The sequence below is a fragment of the Elephantulus edwardii genome, unplaced genomic scaffold (genome assembly GCF_000299155.1).
Source record: "Elephantulus edwardii isolate Elephantulus edwardi_28Jun2011 unplaced genomic scaffold, EleEdw1.0 scaffold00076, whole genome shotgun sequence".
In the NCBI taxonomy this organism is placed as follows: domain Eukaryota; kingdom Metazoa; phylum Chordata; class Mammalia; order Macroscelidea; family Macroscelididae; genus Elephantulus; species Elephantulus edwardii.
In genome coordinates this window covers 4,355,004-4,370,614 of record NW_006399826.1, presented here as the reverse complement: position 1 = coordinate 4,370,614, position 15,611 = coordinate 4,355,004, and the positions used below count along the sequence as shown (strand labels likewise).

Here is a 15,611-nt window from a genome sequence, read left to right as displayed (position 1 = left end):
AAATGTCAGAACAGACTCTGAAGTTTGTTCCTAAATCTAGAGAAGCTAAAGTGAGTGGGAGAAATGATGATGTAAGAGGGAAGAGCCGTTCATTGAGGAGACCAAGAATTATGATGAATTGTGCAAAGAACTAGAGTGAGGAAACTAAAGACAAGAACATGTTCAGCATTTCTCAAGTTAAAAAAACTAGAGGGGAAAAAATTAAACTTCACTTTGTAATAATAAATTATCCTATGGGCAAAATAATGAATGATGTTGGAAGGATCAAAAAAAGGATGTGGAAAGTATTGAATGATACTTTTAAAATTATACACAAGTAAAGTCTTGTGGGAGATCATTATTAAAATGGCTAGAGCAGTACATCAACAGAAAACTCCCAGAAGCTCAACGGGGATTCAGAAGATGTAGAGTAAGGGATAAGACTGCCGGCATGGGACAAGTCTTGACTGAAAGCTGATAAACTGCCAGAAAGACATTTGTCTGTATTTTATTGATAATGCAAAGACATTTGACTTTGAGACCATAACAAAGTATGGATAACATTGTGAGTAGTAGGAATTCTAAAAACTTACTGTGCTCACATAGACCCTTCACATAGATCAAGACACAGCTGTTTGAATAGTGCAAAGAACAGGGGGATACTAGTGTATGGTTTAAAATCAGGAAAGGTGTGCACCAGGATCGTAGTCTTTCTAGATATTGAACAAATAATCCAAATAGTATGAAATATGAAGTGTGTAAAATTCACCCAGTTGTATTCACACCATGTGAAGAAGGTGGCATCAGGATTGGCAGGAGACCTAGGAACATCCTGCAATATGCGGATGACACACAACTTTTCTTGCTGAAAGTGAAGATGGCCTGATGTACTCACTAATGGAGCTCAAAGTCTTCAGTATCGTTTGTACCTCAACCTAAAAAAAATCCCAAAAAAAACCTCACAACTGAACCAGTAAGTAGCATCAAGAAAGGTTGAAAATGTCAAGAATTTCATTTTACTTGCATGTACAATCAATTTCCATGGAAATAACAGTCAAGAAACCAACCAAAGTATTTAAGTGGGCACATCTGCTACAAAGGACTTCCTTAGAAGGCTAATGAGGAAGGATGTCACTTTGAAAACTAAGATGTGCCTGACTCAAACCATGGTATTTATCATTAACCTCACCATCATGTGAATGTTGGAGAATGAATAAGAAAAGCTGAAGAAGAACTGATACCTTGGAATGACGGTGTTGGTGAAGAATAAAGGCTATATCATGGGCTGCCACGAGAACAAACAACAAATCTTTCCAGGAAAAAGTGTAGCTAGAATACTCCTTGGAGACTAGAAGGGTGAGATTTTGTCATGTTTTCAATAAGGGTGTTGTTGTTGTTGTTGTTATGTGCCGTCGAGTCGCTTGCAACTCATAGTGACCCTATGTACAACAGCCCTAAACTCCGCTCTGTCCTGTGCCAATCGCACTGTCTCTGACACTCCCATCCCAATTATCCCAGTCACTGAATCAATCCACCTCATAGAGGGCCTTCCCCTCCTGCGCCATCCCTCCACCCTCCCAAGCATGATGTCCTTCTCCAAGGACCGGTCTCTCCTCACAACATGTCCAAAGTATGTTAGACGGAATCCTTGCCTCCAAGGAGCCACCCGGTTTAACCCTTTCCAGGACAAATCTGTTTTCCTAGCAGTCCATGGTATTCTCAATACTCTTCTCCAGCACCACAGCTCAAAGGCATCAGTTCTCCTTAGTTCCTGGAAAAGAAAGTGATCTTTGGTAAAGGAGAAAGACCCTCAATGAAATGAAATGAAACAGTGGCTCCAACAATGACTTCAAGCCTAACAGCAACCGTAATGACAGCACAGGGCTGAGCAGTGTTTTATCCTGTTATGCAAAGGGTCACTTTAAGTGAAAATCAACTTACTGACACCTAATAACTATAACACAAAAGTCGGCAGGTGGAAAGATAAGAAAAAAGGTGAGAGTCCATTACTTACCAATTTTCAAAATTAGTGATTCTCACTAATATATTTCCAATAGCTACCAAGCCACTATTATCTTAATAATTATAAGCCCATCAGCTCAGACTTACTGATGTGTTTCAATCTATTGCAATTTATATATATATATATATATGTATTGTGTTTAGTCTCATCTTCAGCCAATGATCATGAGACCCTTCAATTTGCTGTGTTCGACTGGCCTTGATCATCCTTATTAATAGCGATAGCTTCCTTGCTCTTTGTTGAACATAATCCAGTTTCCAGACCTAGAATCAGCCATTTCTCCAACGAGTCCTGTTTCTTTCTGCACATTAAGATAATACTATCAGTGCTAGTGAGGGCTTTGTGCTAATGCAATGATCATCAATCTTAGTCCTTTCACAGATCTGGAAATATGTTGGTCTGTTTCAGGGTAAGATAAAATGTGCCAACATAGTTTCATTCCTGTATTTACAATTAGAAGTATAAAGTTCACAGCTTGATCTGCTCTACTTTTCTTCTTTCCCCCCACTACACATCAAGAATTTTAATTCTGAAGAATCTTAAAAGATGGCAGAATTAAAATAGCAGGCACATACACCAGTCTCAGAAAAAGCAACATTAACACTCCACCACCACTATGGTGATGATGTGAATTCTTCCATTTATAAGCATCAGTACAATGCTGATTCCTATGAATCAGAATGTAAATACATCCCAAGATTTCCAACTTCTCCAAGGTGCTGTGCAACTCTATCTGAGATCGACCACTCTCCCTTGCCACTTATTCTTTTTCTCTATGTTCGATGTTGTTGTTGTTGTTGTTGTTGTTAGGTGTCACTGAGTCAAGTACAACTCACAGAGACCCTATGAACAACGTCTCTGAAACCGTGTCCTATCCTGTGAGGAATCAGTCTGGGGAAGAATACAGGCAGGACTAGAAGGCTATTCTCTTCAGTGTTGAACAGCAGATTTTTTCAGCACTGCTGAGAACCTTCTGCCCACAATCACTCAGCACTCTTTAAGTTTCTTCTCTTCTCATTCTGCTTTTCAACTAACTCTATAGAGTCAGCTCCTCATAGAGCTAAGTTGCTTATTCCTATTGGGTGAATTTTATGTACTTCATTTGCATAGCAGCTGACCAATCTCGTTCCTTGGCTAAATTGACCAGTCCTTTCATATGTAGCTCCAACATTGCATAACTGACATTTTTCTGCCAGCAGAGCCTGTTTGCTTCTGACCTATAACAAGGGTAACTAACAACTACTTGGAAGTTAAAGGGAAAATATCCCAAGCTATTTTATTTTCCTTTTCATAGAACCAAAGCAGAAGTCCAAGTAAAGAAATTCAACTTACCCATTGACTATAAGTTAAGTAAAAGGGAAACGCAGACACTGGAAGTAGAACTCTGGAACAATTGACTAGTCAGAACAGTATTTACTAGACTAGAGGAAAGAAGGAATGTTCTGGCATCTGCTAGAAGACTATTCAAAACATCCAGTCCCATCATTCATCACCTAGTATCATCAGGCACTAAACTGGGTCCCAAAGACTCAGCAATAAAAATTCAGAGAGCTCACAGACTAAAAAATAGAGGACTCTTAAAGGGCCCAGCAATATTAACTTCAATTACAGCATACTTAAAAGACATTTGGATGCCCTGACTGGGATGAGAGAGTCATTTAAGGAAAGGATTCCTGGTAGCAGGAGTAGATACCAAGATGAAAAGTAGGAGACACGGAGAGTGAATGTGGAGCGGCAAAGCATTCTGGGAAGAGGCAATATAGAGTCAGAGCCAACAGAGCAGAAAAGGAGGCCTGACATCCACTGCAGGTGGAGCTCAGGATGCTGCCGAGGAAACAGAAGTGAGCAGAGGTCCTATCAAGGAATGCTTCAATGCTGAACCAAAAAAATACAGATGTCACTCAAAAGACAACATGGAACCAGCAAGCAGATGACTTCCCCAAACCCCTCTAGTGGAAAGCTGAAGAGTGGGCTGGGAAGGGGAGAACCAACTGCAGGCAGTGCCTCTAGACAGCTGTCGCATCTTTCCAGGTAAAAGGAGAGAAGGCCTGAACTAAGGGGAAGCTTTAAGCTCCAAGGCATTTCGGAGAGGTTCAGCACAAGGGTTCAGTCAAGATTCATGCCTGGAGTCCTGAAAAGAGGAAGAAAGGAATCTGCTCTATAATGGGGACACAAATGGGGAGAATCTGCTCTAGGAAAAGATACAAGGAGGACTGTGAAGTTTAAGGAAAGAACAAAAACCTAGACCTGGGATCATTTTTAGTCTTTTTCACCTACTGCCCCTCAGACAGGCAGATACCCAGGAAGTGGGATGCTACTCTGGCTCCAACTACTATCAACAAAATATATCATTTAAGGATGTAGATAGGCTGGAACTGAGGAGAAAATTAATATGGTGTAGAGTCCAAAATCACAACAGAGATGAACAATGAGCCTAGTCAGACAGAGTCTCAATACAAACATCATCTCCTCCTTGAATTCATCTCCTGATGGTTCTCCTCTGTCGCCTCACATGGTGACAGTCTTTGAGTTTGGCTACAAACCTGTCACAATGCTCATGACTTCCTCAGGATTTGGGAAGGAGAGAAGGTTCAGGAGAGAGAGAGAGCTAAGACAGAAATCTGAACGAGAGACTTCCACAAGCATGCAGACACGGTGTTCAGGGGCACTTGTCCCTGGCAGCACGGTTTATGATGGCAAAACACTGGAACTCAGCCAAAGCGTCTGCCAATGAGAGAATGAATAAAGCAACTGGTTGTTTACTCGCACAATGCAATGCCTGATCGGAGCTACTTGGGTCAAGGCTAGACCACTCTCATTAAGTAAAGTGCAGTATGATATACACAACATAAAAAACACATATAAAGTTGATGCAAAACAGTATCACATATTGTTAGCAACTATTTGCCATTCATACAGAAGCCTGTGTGTGATAAGCATGAAATTCATCATTCTATAGAGAGGAACAGGGTGGAATGGTAGGTGAAGTCAGGGTGGGGTGGGGGAATAGAATGGTTCTGCCAAACAGAACACAGTACATCAATTATATCCATGAAAACGCTCTTCTTTTTTAGGAATCTGAAATAAATGCAGGAAACACGACAAGTTGATAAAGCTACCTTTACTTTTTCATTTCCTTTGAAATGTTTGCTGTAATATAAATATGCGATTTATATTCTGATCTAATGTACGTGGTACTCTAAAGAGATTTTCCGCTTCGTAATGAGTGAAAGGTTTAATGAATTTGTCTGTATCTCATCTCTTAATTCAAAAACAGAGTTTAAGAGTACTCTTACCCCCCCCCCTTTTTACCTGGAATATTTGCTTCAGAGAGAAAAGAGCCCTTCTTAAATCTCGTCCACTGGAGTTGTACAGTTTTTCTGAAACAAAGAATATAACATATAAAATTAATTACATGGAATCAATGGATGACAAAAACATGAGACCATACAAATGGTGGTAGAACTTTCCCTAAAAAGGTGACTAAAATATCCTCATTTTGTGTAGTATATGGACGTCCTCTGAGACTTTATCAAGAATGCATCCCATGCTGATCGGGCTGCAATAGGCAAGAGAAAAGGGGGATGCTTGAACTGTGGAGTGAGATCCAGATAGGCATCCTCACTCAGCCCAACGCTCGCTCTCTCCAGATTTCTATTAGCAGATGTTTACAATTTCCACTTGATGACAAACTAATTCCAGAAAATTAGCATAGGCAAAACAAAGTTACACACACACACACACACACACACACACAGAGCTTCCACCTCACTCAGCATTCTCTTGCATCTTACAGGTAACCAACATGCTTTGTGTGTTTGGACTCAGAAAACTAGTGAGGCCTCTATTTCGCTGGGTTCTAAGGGTCATCTGTGAGCACAGGACTACCCCGAGCAGCATGAAAGACCCTAGGGCAGTAAGTACAGTGTCTCTAAGCTGACAACTTGTTTCCTCTGTAATGACATTTGCAGCAGGAAAATATTATTCGCTCTGATTGGGGCCTTGGTTCTCACTTACATTGAAGGTCATGTCCTGACACCACCAAGACAGATGTGAGAAGCCCTAGCCTGGTATTCTCTGCTGTGAGATGCAGGCCAACTTCTTTTTTGCTATTACTCAGTCAGTCACATTTTACTACACATACTGCAACACACACACACACACACACACTCACTCACTCAGAATCCATGAGTGCAAAGTTTATACAAAGATCAAGAAGCAACTGTCTGAACAGAACAAGGGGGACATGGAATGGTATAAAATCAGGGAAAGTGTGCAGTAAGGTTGTATGCCTTTTCTATAGCTGTTAAATCTGTATGCTGAGCAAAGAATTTGAAAAGCAGGACTATATGAAAAGGAATACGGCATCAGAATTGGAAGAAGACTCATCAACAACTTGCATTATGCTGATGGCACAACCTTGTTTGCAGAAAGTGAGGAAGACTTGAAAGACCATACCCTTCAATATAGGTTACATCTCAACATCAAGAAATAAAAAAATCCTCACCCCTAGAACAAAAGACATTATGATAGTTGGAGGAAAAAACTGAGGTTATCAACAATTTCATTTTACTTAGATCTACAATCAACACTCATAGTAGCAGCGGTCAAGAAATTAAAAGGTGTGTGCACTGGGAAAATGTACTGTCAAGGACCTCAAAGTCCTAAAGAGCAAAAATATCACTTCAAAGACTAAGGTGCGCCTGATGCAAGTAATGATATTTTCAACTGCTTTGAAATATGCATCTCAAAGTTGGACAATAAGTAAAGGTGACAGACGAAAAATCCACGTCTTTGAATTGTGGTGCTGGAGAAGAATACTGAATATCCCACAAACTGCCAAATAACAAACAAGTCTGTCTTGGAGGAGGTAAGCATAGTGAAACTTGGCCTCAAACATTTTGTATAAGTTTTCAAGAGGGCCTAGGCTTCAGAAAAAGGTATCATGCTGGGGACAGTGGAGAGTCGGAGAAAGACAGGAAGACCCACGTAAGATCAGTTGACACAGTGTAGCCACAGTGTAGCTTGAGTATTTTTTACTCAAGAATGTCAAAGATAATGAAGATGGCACAGGATAAAACAAGGTATGGATCTACTGTTCTGAGAGTCCCCATGAGTCACAGTCTACTGGACAGTACCTAACCACAAAAGACTGCAAAAACTACTTAGGCCAAGCTATGTGACACTCAACATGGAAGTTGCCCTCATTCAGCAGCGGAGGTCAGTGAACACGCAGCAACTACTAGTTACTGGTTAGTCAGTGGGATGGTATAGCAAGGTACAGAAAACATAAGGAAAAAGGGAATTTCCAAACTTCTGGTGTAGATGGGGCAAAATCTCATGCTTGGCTATCACTTAGGCAGCTCTGTTGTCAGAGGCTGGACTTCTGGCATGAACACCAGTTCTCCCCAGTATAAATCATTCAACACTTCATGCTAGCCACTTCCCTGGGCACTAAATACTCTCAGATGGCAAGCAGAATTGTGTCCTAAGTAGATTCACAATACCATTGTTAGCTTCTTCTTTAGCTGGGAATCATCTTTTATGGTTTCTGGTTTATTTAACGATGATTATGCTTAGTTGGGTTCTGCTTGTTAAAATTTTACCACTTAATGAAGACTAAGCTTTAAAAGGAAAATATTTTAGCTAAGAATGATTACGATTAGGTATGGAATGCTCTTAGAGTAAACAGTTTGGCTGCCAGTCCTGGTTCCTGACGTTTATACCACACCTGAGACCACCGAGTGGAGGCTGACCAGACCGAGAGGGACCACCTGGGAGCCTGATGCTGGCTAAGCCTCAGGAGAGATGACGTAACCCATCATTACTGCATGATGAGGCCAATAAATGCCTTCAAAGATGGAGGCTCAGAAGAACTTCCTAGGTAATAGTTTCCAAATATTATTGATTTCTTCTTTAATTGTTCTGCGGTCAGGCAGCATACTTTGCATGACATCAATTCTTTTAAATGCATTAAGATTCATTTTATGGCTCAGAATTCAGCCTGAGTGAATGTCCCCTTTACCCTTGAAAAGACTGTATTCTGCTATTAGGTGAACTGTTTGCAAAAGCATCCATTTGATCAAGCTGAGTCACGGTGAGCATTTGATGTGTTTTACGTCCTCACCAATTCGATGTGTACTTGTTTTGCCAATTATTAATGGTAGAGTGCTGAAATCTCTAATTCAAAGAGGTTTTCTAGCTAGCCTTTCAGTTCTAGGAGTTTTTGCTTTAGATACTTGGAAGTTTCGTTGTTAGGTGCATCTACATTTGGGAGTGGCATGCATCTCTGTTGAGGTGAACTTTCATCACTATGTGAAATATGTACTGTCATTAAAGAGTTAGCAACTCTTCGTGAATGAAGAATAGTGTGAACCTCAATGTATACAAACTTTATAAGCAAACCAATGTTGCTGTTGTTGTTATGTGCTGTCCAGTAATTTGCAACTTATAGTGACCCTGTGTACAACATCCCTAAACCGTGTTCTATCCTGTGCCAAGTTTATCTGTCTCTGACACACCTATCCCGATTACCCCAGTCATTGAGTCAATCCACCTTATAGAGGGTCTTCCTCTCCTGCTCTGTCCCTCTACCCTCCCAAGCATGACGTCCCTCTCCAAGGACTGGTCCCTCCTTGCAGCATGTCCAAAGTATGTCAGACAAAGCTTCAGTATCATTGCCTCCAAGGAGCAGCCTGATCTCACCCTCTCCAGGACAACCCTAAAAACAAAATCTCCCTCTGAAGTCTGTAATGATAATATGCCTACTTAGGCAAAAGAATTACTAATAGCAAAAACACTATGTTATTATCTAGTTTGGAATAGATAATTAAACATAATATGAATCCCACAAGTCGGAAGTGACTTGATAACAATTCACAACAAACTACATTTCAAGGAGAGTCCGTACTCGACAGCACTCACTCTACTGAAGCTTTAAAACAAAACTAAAAAAACCAAATTAAACTTAATCTTGATTAAAATGTTTATTGTTTTGACTAGAGCCATAAATAGTAAAAATCCTTTGTTTTAAAGTTTTCTTTTGAAATAATAAAGCCACTTTTGGTTATCCTCTTATATTTTATCATCTTCCATCTTATTATTTTTAACTTATTACCAGTTATTCTATTTAATATGGGTTTAGTGTGGACAGCACACAGTTTTATCCACTCTGACCACCTCTGTCTCATAATTTATAAGCATGATGTGCATTTTTACCTCTAGGTTAACACTATTCCTGGGTGGCACCAAAAATGTTAACTTCAGGGAAGTTTTGATGCTGTGCTCCATCACGCTAAGAAATATCCTTGTACTAATTCAGGCCACCATCTTTCCAATTACTTGCTATGCATTTGAGAACTGGACAATGAATAGGGATGACAGAAAAAGAAATAACGTCTTTAAGCCATGGCGTTGGAGAAGAGCACTGAACATCCCACGGACGGCCAAGAGAACAGATATGTCTTGGAGAGGGTGCAGCCAGATTGCTCTTTAGAGGCAAGAACGATGAGGCTTCACCTCACATACTTTGGGCAAGTAGCTAGGAGGAGCTATTACTTGGAGAAGAAAATGATGCTGGGAAGGGTGGAGAGTCAGTGAATGAGAGGAAGACCCTCAACTCGGTGAACTGATACGAAGACTGATGCAGTGGACTCTTGTGTGTCAGGAAGGGTCATGATGACACAGAATAGAACAGAGTGCAGATCTTTTGTTCATAAAGTCGCTATGAGTCGTACTCAACTTGATGGCACCTAACAACAACAACAACTAACAGTGCCACAGCTACCTTTGGTGGTGTCCAAAGTTTACTTCTTTATCTGTCAAATGTCTTTCATTAAAAAAAAAAATCCAGAATTTCCATTTGAGAACTTCCATTCACATTCTTTTTAATTATATATTCCAAACAAAACTAGAAAAGAAAAAAATATTTTCCCATTATAATTCTTTTGTTTAAGTAGGAGAATTACCATTATAGACTTTAAAGGGAGATTTTGTTTTGTGGTCATCCTAGAGAGGGTGAGACCAGGCTGTCCCTTGGAGGAAAGGATTCTGAAGCTTTGTCTGACATACTTTGGACATGTTGCAAGGAGGGATCTATCCTTGAAGAGGGATGTTATGATTGGGAGGGTGGGGGACAGCACAAGAGAGGAAGACCCTGGATGAGATGGATTGATTCAATGATTCGGGTAATTGGGAGTAGGAGTGTCGGAGACAATAAACTTGGTACAGGATAGAGCAGGGTTTAGGGCTGTTGTACATAGGGTTGCTATGAGTCACAGGCAACTCAATGGCACCTAACAACAACAACAACAACTTTGCTTTGCTTAAAAAGTTCTTATACATTGTGTTTCACACTATTCTTTATTCACAAAGAGGTGCTAACTCTTTAAGAACAATATATATTTTGGCAGCAATGACACTGGTAACAGTGTTTTCTTTCACATACTGTAAAGCATTGTTATGTACCATTGAGTTGGAACCAACCATGGCTGGCCCTCCAGTGGGTTTTTCAGTGGCAATAAATAGCATAGGGGGAGAAACTGCCCAGCCTTCTCAAATGGAGAAGTTGGCAAATTTGAACTGTACGCCTTTGCGGTTTCAGTGTCGTTTCTTACCACTAGAGCTCTCTACTAGGTAAGATTAATACCAGCTTACTACATGTGTTAAACTGCAGTTTCTTTTATCCTTCAGAATGACGTCAATGACTGGAAGTAACATTTTCTTTTTATAGACCTCCAAATATTGCAAATATTTCATTTTCCTGTACAGTCACCATTTTAGGAAATATCATACCATCAGGTTAGATATATACATGATGACATAGTCATCCAAAGAGACTCAATTATTCTACAGCCCTGAATTTTTTAGTTAACTCAACAAGATATCCCTCTATTAACAGTCAATATCATCATGCAAAATGAAATCACAAGTGCTTATGTTTTAAGAAATAAAAAAACACAATGAATGAATGGAAATCCAAAAGCTCTGTAAATGTTCATTAAAATTAATAAAATAAAATTTTTTAAAAATGGTTCTCTTACACTAACCCCGTGATTTAATGCAGATTTGAGTATGAAGATACATCACTGGGTTTTCATAAAAAAGATAAATAAATAACCTACCGTTGCCACATTAACCCCAACTCACATAGACCCTCGATCAGGTTTCTGAAGCTGTACATCTCTACAGAAGGAGACTTCCTATATTTGTATTTTAAAGAGTCACTCACTCACTCATTACTGTTGAGCCTGAGCCGGTACACAGCTGACCATTCAGCAGGTTTTTCTGAGGCTGTAAATCTCACAGGAAGAAATTTCCCATGTTTCTCCCAGAGATTCACTGGGAGAGTCAAACCCACAGTTTCATGGTACATTTGGGTGGCAGTGCAACTCCCTACAGACTACGCCACCTGAGATCATTTTACTATTTTAAAGGTTAGTATGAGCGCTGGTGGCCTACTGGCAAGAAGCTGCACTTGCAATCCTGAAGGCGCACAGTTCGAATCCACCAGCTGCTCCATGGGAGCAGGATGGACAATCTCTTCCTGTGTAGTTAACTGCCTCTGAAAATCCCCCAGAGAGTCAGCAAATGGTTGGATCAGACTTGATGGTAAACAACAAAGGTTAGTAATCCCCAAAGCCTCGATGTCCAAGCTGCCTTGTTTTACTGATTCTTAACACGCATTTTTTAAAGCATCACCGTTTACCTAGGAGCTGAAGAATGATCAAAGAATATGGATACATGTGAATGACATATAATATTTCCATGAACAAGAAATACCATTCTCGGTGGTAGGAGAGGAGCCAATAGTCATTTCACTATGTTAGACATCATGTGCACTTCAATAGTTGCTCACCTGTGATTAAACAGAGGCCTCCATTGACCAGGAGAGATGCCACAGGAGAGGAGACATTCAAAGTTCAAGAAGCTGGACAGTCCATTTGTGTTGTGTCCAAGTTTTTATAAAAAGTCAGACTCACAATGGCTCTGTAGCCTCCTGTTTTCTACTCAACTTCAATCTTTCTTTCTCTTGAAATGCCTGTCTACACAGAATTCTCCATCCTGGTTTGCACAGGTGTGTGCAAAGGTGTCACCAGAGCCCTGGTGCTCTCTTCTTTGGCCATCAGCCTCTGCACACTAAGCTCTCTCTGTGGGTGTGTTCTTGCACATCTGGCTTCAGTCTTTGGGTGGTGACACAGTGCATGGACATCTGCTGACCTTCTAACTGGACCTGTACACTGTGCAGACTGTCCTAATCGATCCAAAGGAACACCATCCCAGAGGTGGCCAACCAACAACTGGATAGAAAGCTCCATATGGGAGCAGAATGGTAGCCCTGGAGTCCACCCTAAGCCAGCAAGATTGACACCCCAGAGGCTTCATCTAGGAGGTATGCTGATTCCTTCCATGGACAGAGGTTCTCCTTTTTCTTCTTTGTCCACCTTGACTGAAAATATATTCCAAGAAAGATGTGGCCTCCCCTCACATGGGGGTGTATAAAAGAAGTGATAGTTGATGGTGTCTCAAACTCCACTTGAAAGTGTTAAGTTCACAAAGAGTTGGAAACAGCCTAAGTGCCCATCACAAATGAATGGATAGAGAAGCTGTGGTATATTCACACAATGGAATATTACACTGCATTGAAAAACAAGGAACTCATGCAATATTATTCAAAATGAATGACCCTAGAGGACATTATGCTGAGTGAAATATCTCAGTCACAAAAGGAAAAATACTGCATAGTGTCACTGTTGTAAAATGGGACTGATATGGGGTCGAGGGGGAGACTGAGAAAGATGGGATAAATTACGTATACTGCATTAAAACAGATGAGGGAGAGAACTGTCTAAAAGGTATGATTGTCATGACAGGAGTCCAGAATGAAGGCTGCATAGGGGCATGGACTTGGGGGGAGGGACTGTGTAACAATGAAAGAATTTTTATTTTACTTTTCAAAGAGAAGAACAAACTGGAGGGGAGGGGTGGGCAGGGAGAAAAGTGCAATAATGAATGAATGGAAATCCACAAACTCTGTAAATTTTCATTAAAATTAATATGAGCAAGAGCCTATGGTGATGAAGAAAGCAGTTCAAGCTGCTTTGAAGGAAATAGCGAAAAATAAGGCCCCAGGAATAGATGGTATACCAATTGATGTATTTCAGCTAACAGATGCTGCCCTGGACATGCTCACCAAGTTGTGCCAAGAAATCTGGAGAACAACCACTTGACCAACTGACTGGAAGAGATCTATATTTGTTCCCATTCCAAAGAAGGGTGACCCAACAGAGTGTGGAAATAACAGAACAATATTGATTTCACATGCAAGCAAGATTCTACTAAAGATTATCCAAAAACGACTGGAGCAGCACATCAGCAGAGAATTGCCAGAAGTCCAGGCTGGGTTTAGAAGGGGTCGTGGTACTAGGGATACTGTAGCTGATGTTAGATGGATCTTAGCTGAAAGGAGGGAATACCAGAAGAATGTCTACCTATGTTTCATTTCTTATGTAAAGGCGTTTGACTGTGTGGATCATAATAAACTGTAGCTGACTCTGAGAAAAATGGGAATCCCAGAACATTTAATCGTGCTAATGCGAAACCTATACTTGGACCAGGAGGCAGTCGTCAGAACAGAGCAGGGTAACACCGCATGGTTCAAAATTGGGAAGGGTGTACGCCCGGGGTGTGTCCTGTCTCCATACCTTTGCAACCTGTATGCAGAGCAGATTATCCAGGAGGCTGGGCTCTATGGAGAGAATTGTGGCATCAGGATTGGTGGAAGATCTATTAACAATCTGTGTTATGCAGATGACACAACCCTGCTTGCTGAAACAGAGGAGGACCTCATGCACTTGCTGCAGAGGGTCAAGGACTGCAGCCTTCAGTATGGACTGAGGCTCAATGTCAAGAAGACAAAGATTCTCACCACTGGACCAGGATGGATGGCAAAGAGATTGAGATTGTTCATAGCTTCAGTTTGCTCGGCTCCACGGTCAACACGCTTGGCACCAGTAGCCATGAAATAAAAAAACATATTGCGATGGGAAAGTCTGCTCTTAATGACCTCTCTAAAGTACTCAAGAGCAACAGTGTCTCTCTGGAGACTAAGGTGCGCCTGATACAGGCCATGGTCTTTGCAATCACTTTTTATGCATCAGAGAATTGGACAGTGACTAGGGAGGACAGAAGGAGAATTGATGCCTTTGAGCTGTGGTGCGGAAGAAGAGTATTGAATGTACCCTGGACTGCCAAGAAAACAAACAGATTCATCCTGGAGAGGGTTAAACCAAGCTACTCCTTGGAGGCAAGGATTCTGGGGCCTGACATACTTTGGGCATGTTACAAGGAGGGACAGGTCCTTGGAGAGGGACATCATGCTTGGGAGGGTGGAGGGATGGCACAAGAAGGGAAGACCCTCTATGAGATGGATTGATTCAGTGACAGGGGTAATCAGGATGGGTGTGTCAGAGGCAGCGCAATTGGCACAGGATAGAGCAGCGTTTAGGGCTGTTGTACAGAGGGTCGCTATGAGCCGCAAATGACTCAACAGTACATAACAACAACAACAATAATAATTGAAAAAAATTTTAAAAAGAAAGTGTTAAGTCAAGGGGCCAAAACCAGGAAGAAGTGAATGTGAGTCTATTCCTGGTAAATATCAAAACAGCACCACAGTACAATTCAAAACTGGATCTTTATCTGTAAAATGAGGGACCAGTGTCAAGTTGGAAACTAACAGCTGGCCAGTCTCCCGGAGAGCTCAGATCACCAGGAGAAGGTGTACCAGAGTCTCCTGAGCAGAGCTCCAAGGTACAGCCAAGAGTTGCTACGTTTCAACTGAGCAAGGTCTCTTAGAAGATGCAGTACCAGTTCCAGCAGCCAAGAGAAGATGTGTGTGTGGATGGAGTGTGTGTGTGTGTGGGGGGGGAAGTGTTGATCATACATTATTTTTTGGTTGAACCTGGTCGCCCACGCTTGGCCCATAAGTGAATGCAGGAATGTGTCCACTTAGTCTTGTGCTCCCTTCCAAATTGCATCTGCCCTGGGTGCATTCACTAGTGTTCGAAATTCACCTTTGAGTAAAGGGTCATTAGGAGCCCACATCTTAGCAGGAACAAGGACTTGTAATCAGAACATTATTTGTCAAAGTCCTCCTGGCTGCCCTCACCCCACCTTTTCATTTCATGTCCCTTGCCTTTTAAAATGAAATTTGTCCCTTTAAGAGATCCAATTAATGTGTCACACTCTAAACTCACTTATAATAGCAAGGAGTGGAGGGCAAATTAATTAAAGGCCACTGGGGACCATTCCTTCTTTGTTGCTGGAAAAACCCCCTGCGTGGCCCACAAATGCCAGTGCTGAAAGGCCCAGCCAGTGGGGGGCCGTGCTTCCTGTACTTCCTGCTCTGCCAAGAACGCAATGAAGAAAATGCCAGCGTGTGGTGTAGAAAAGGCCACAGAATCAGAAGGAACCAGTAAGAAAATAAAAGCGAACTTGTTGTTGTGTTGGTATGTGCCGTCGAGTCGCTTGCGACTCATAGCAACCCTATGTACAACAGCCCTAAACTCCGCTCTGTCCTGTGCCAATCGCACTGTCTCTGACACTCCCA

The 15,611-nt window shown here is 41.4% G+C and overlaps 1 protein-coding gene across 3 annotated transcripts in view; it reads right to left on the bottom strand.

Annotated features, from left to right (window-relative positions):
• Positions 1-15,611, bottom strand: part of FHOD3 (formin homology 2 domain containing 3) — a 535,358-nt gene that overhangs the window by 314,484 nt on the left and 205,263 nt on the right. For all 3 annotated transcript variants that reach the window (XM_006889190.1, XM_006889191.1, XM_006889189.1), the window contains exon 4: positions 5,315-5,382. In XM_006889190.1, the coding sequence (XP_006889252.1) occupies positions 5,315-5,382 (68 nt within the window). The remainder of the gene's footprint in view (positions 1-5,314; positions 5,383-15,611) is intronic.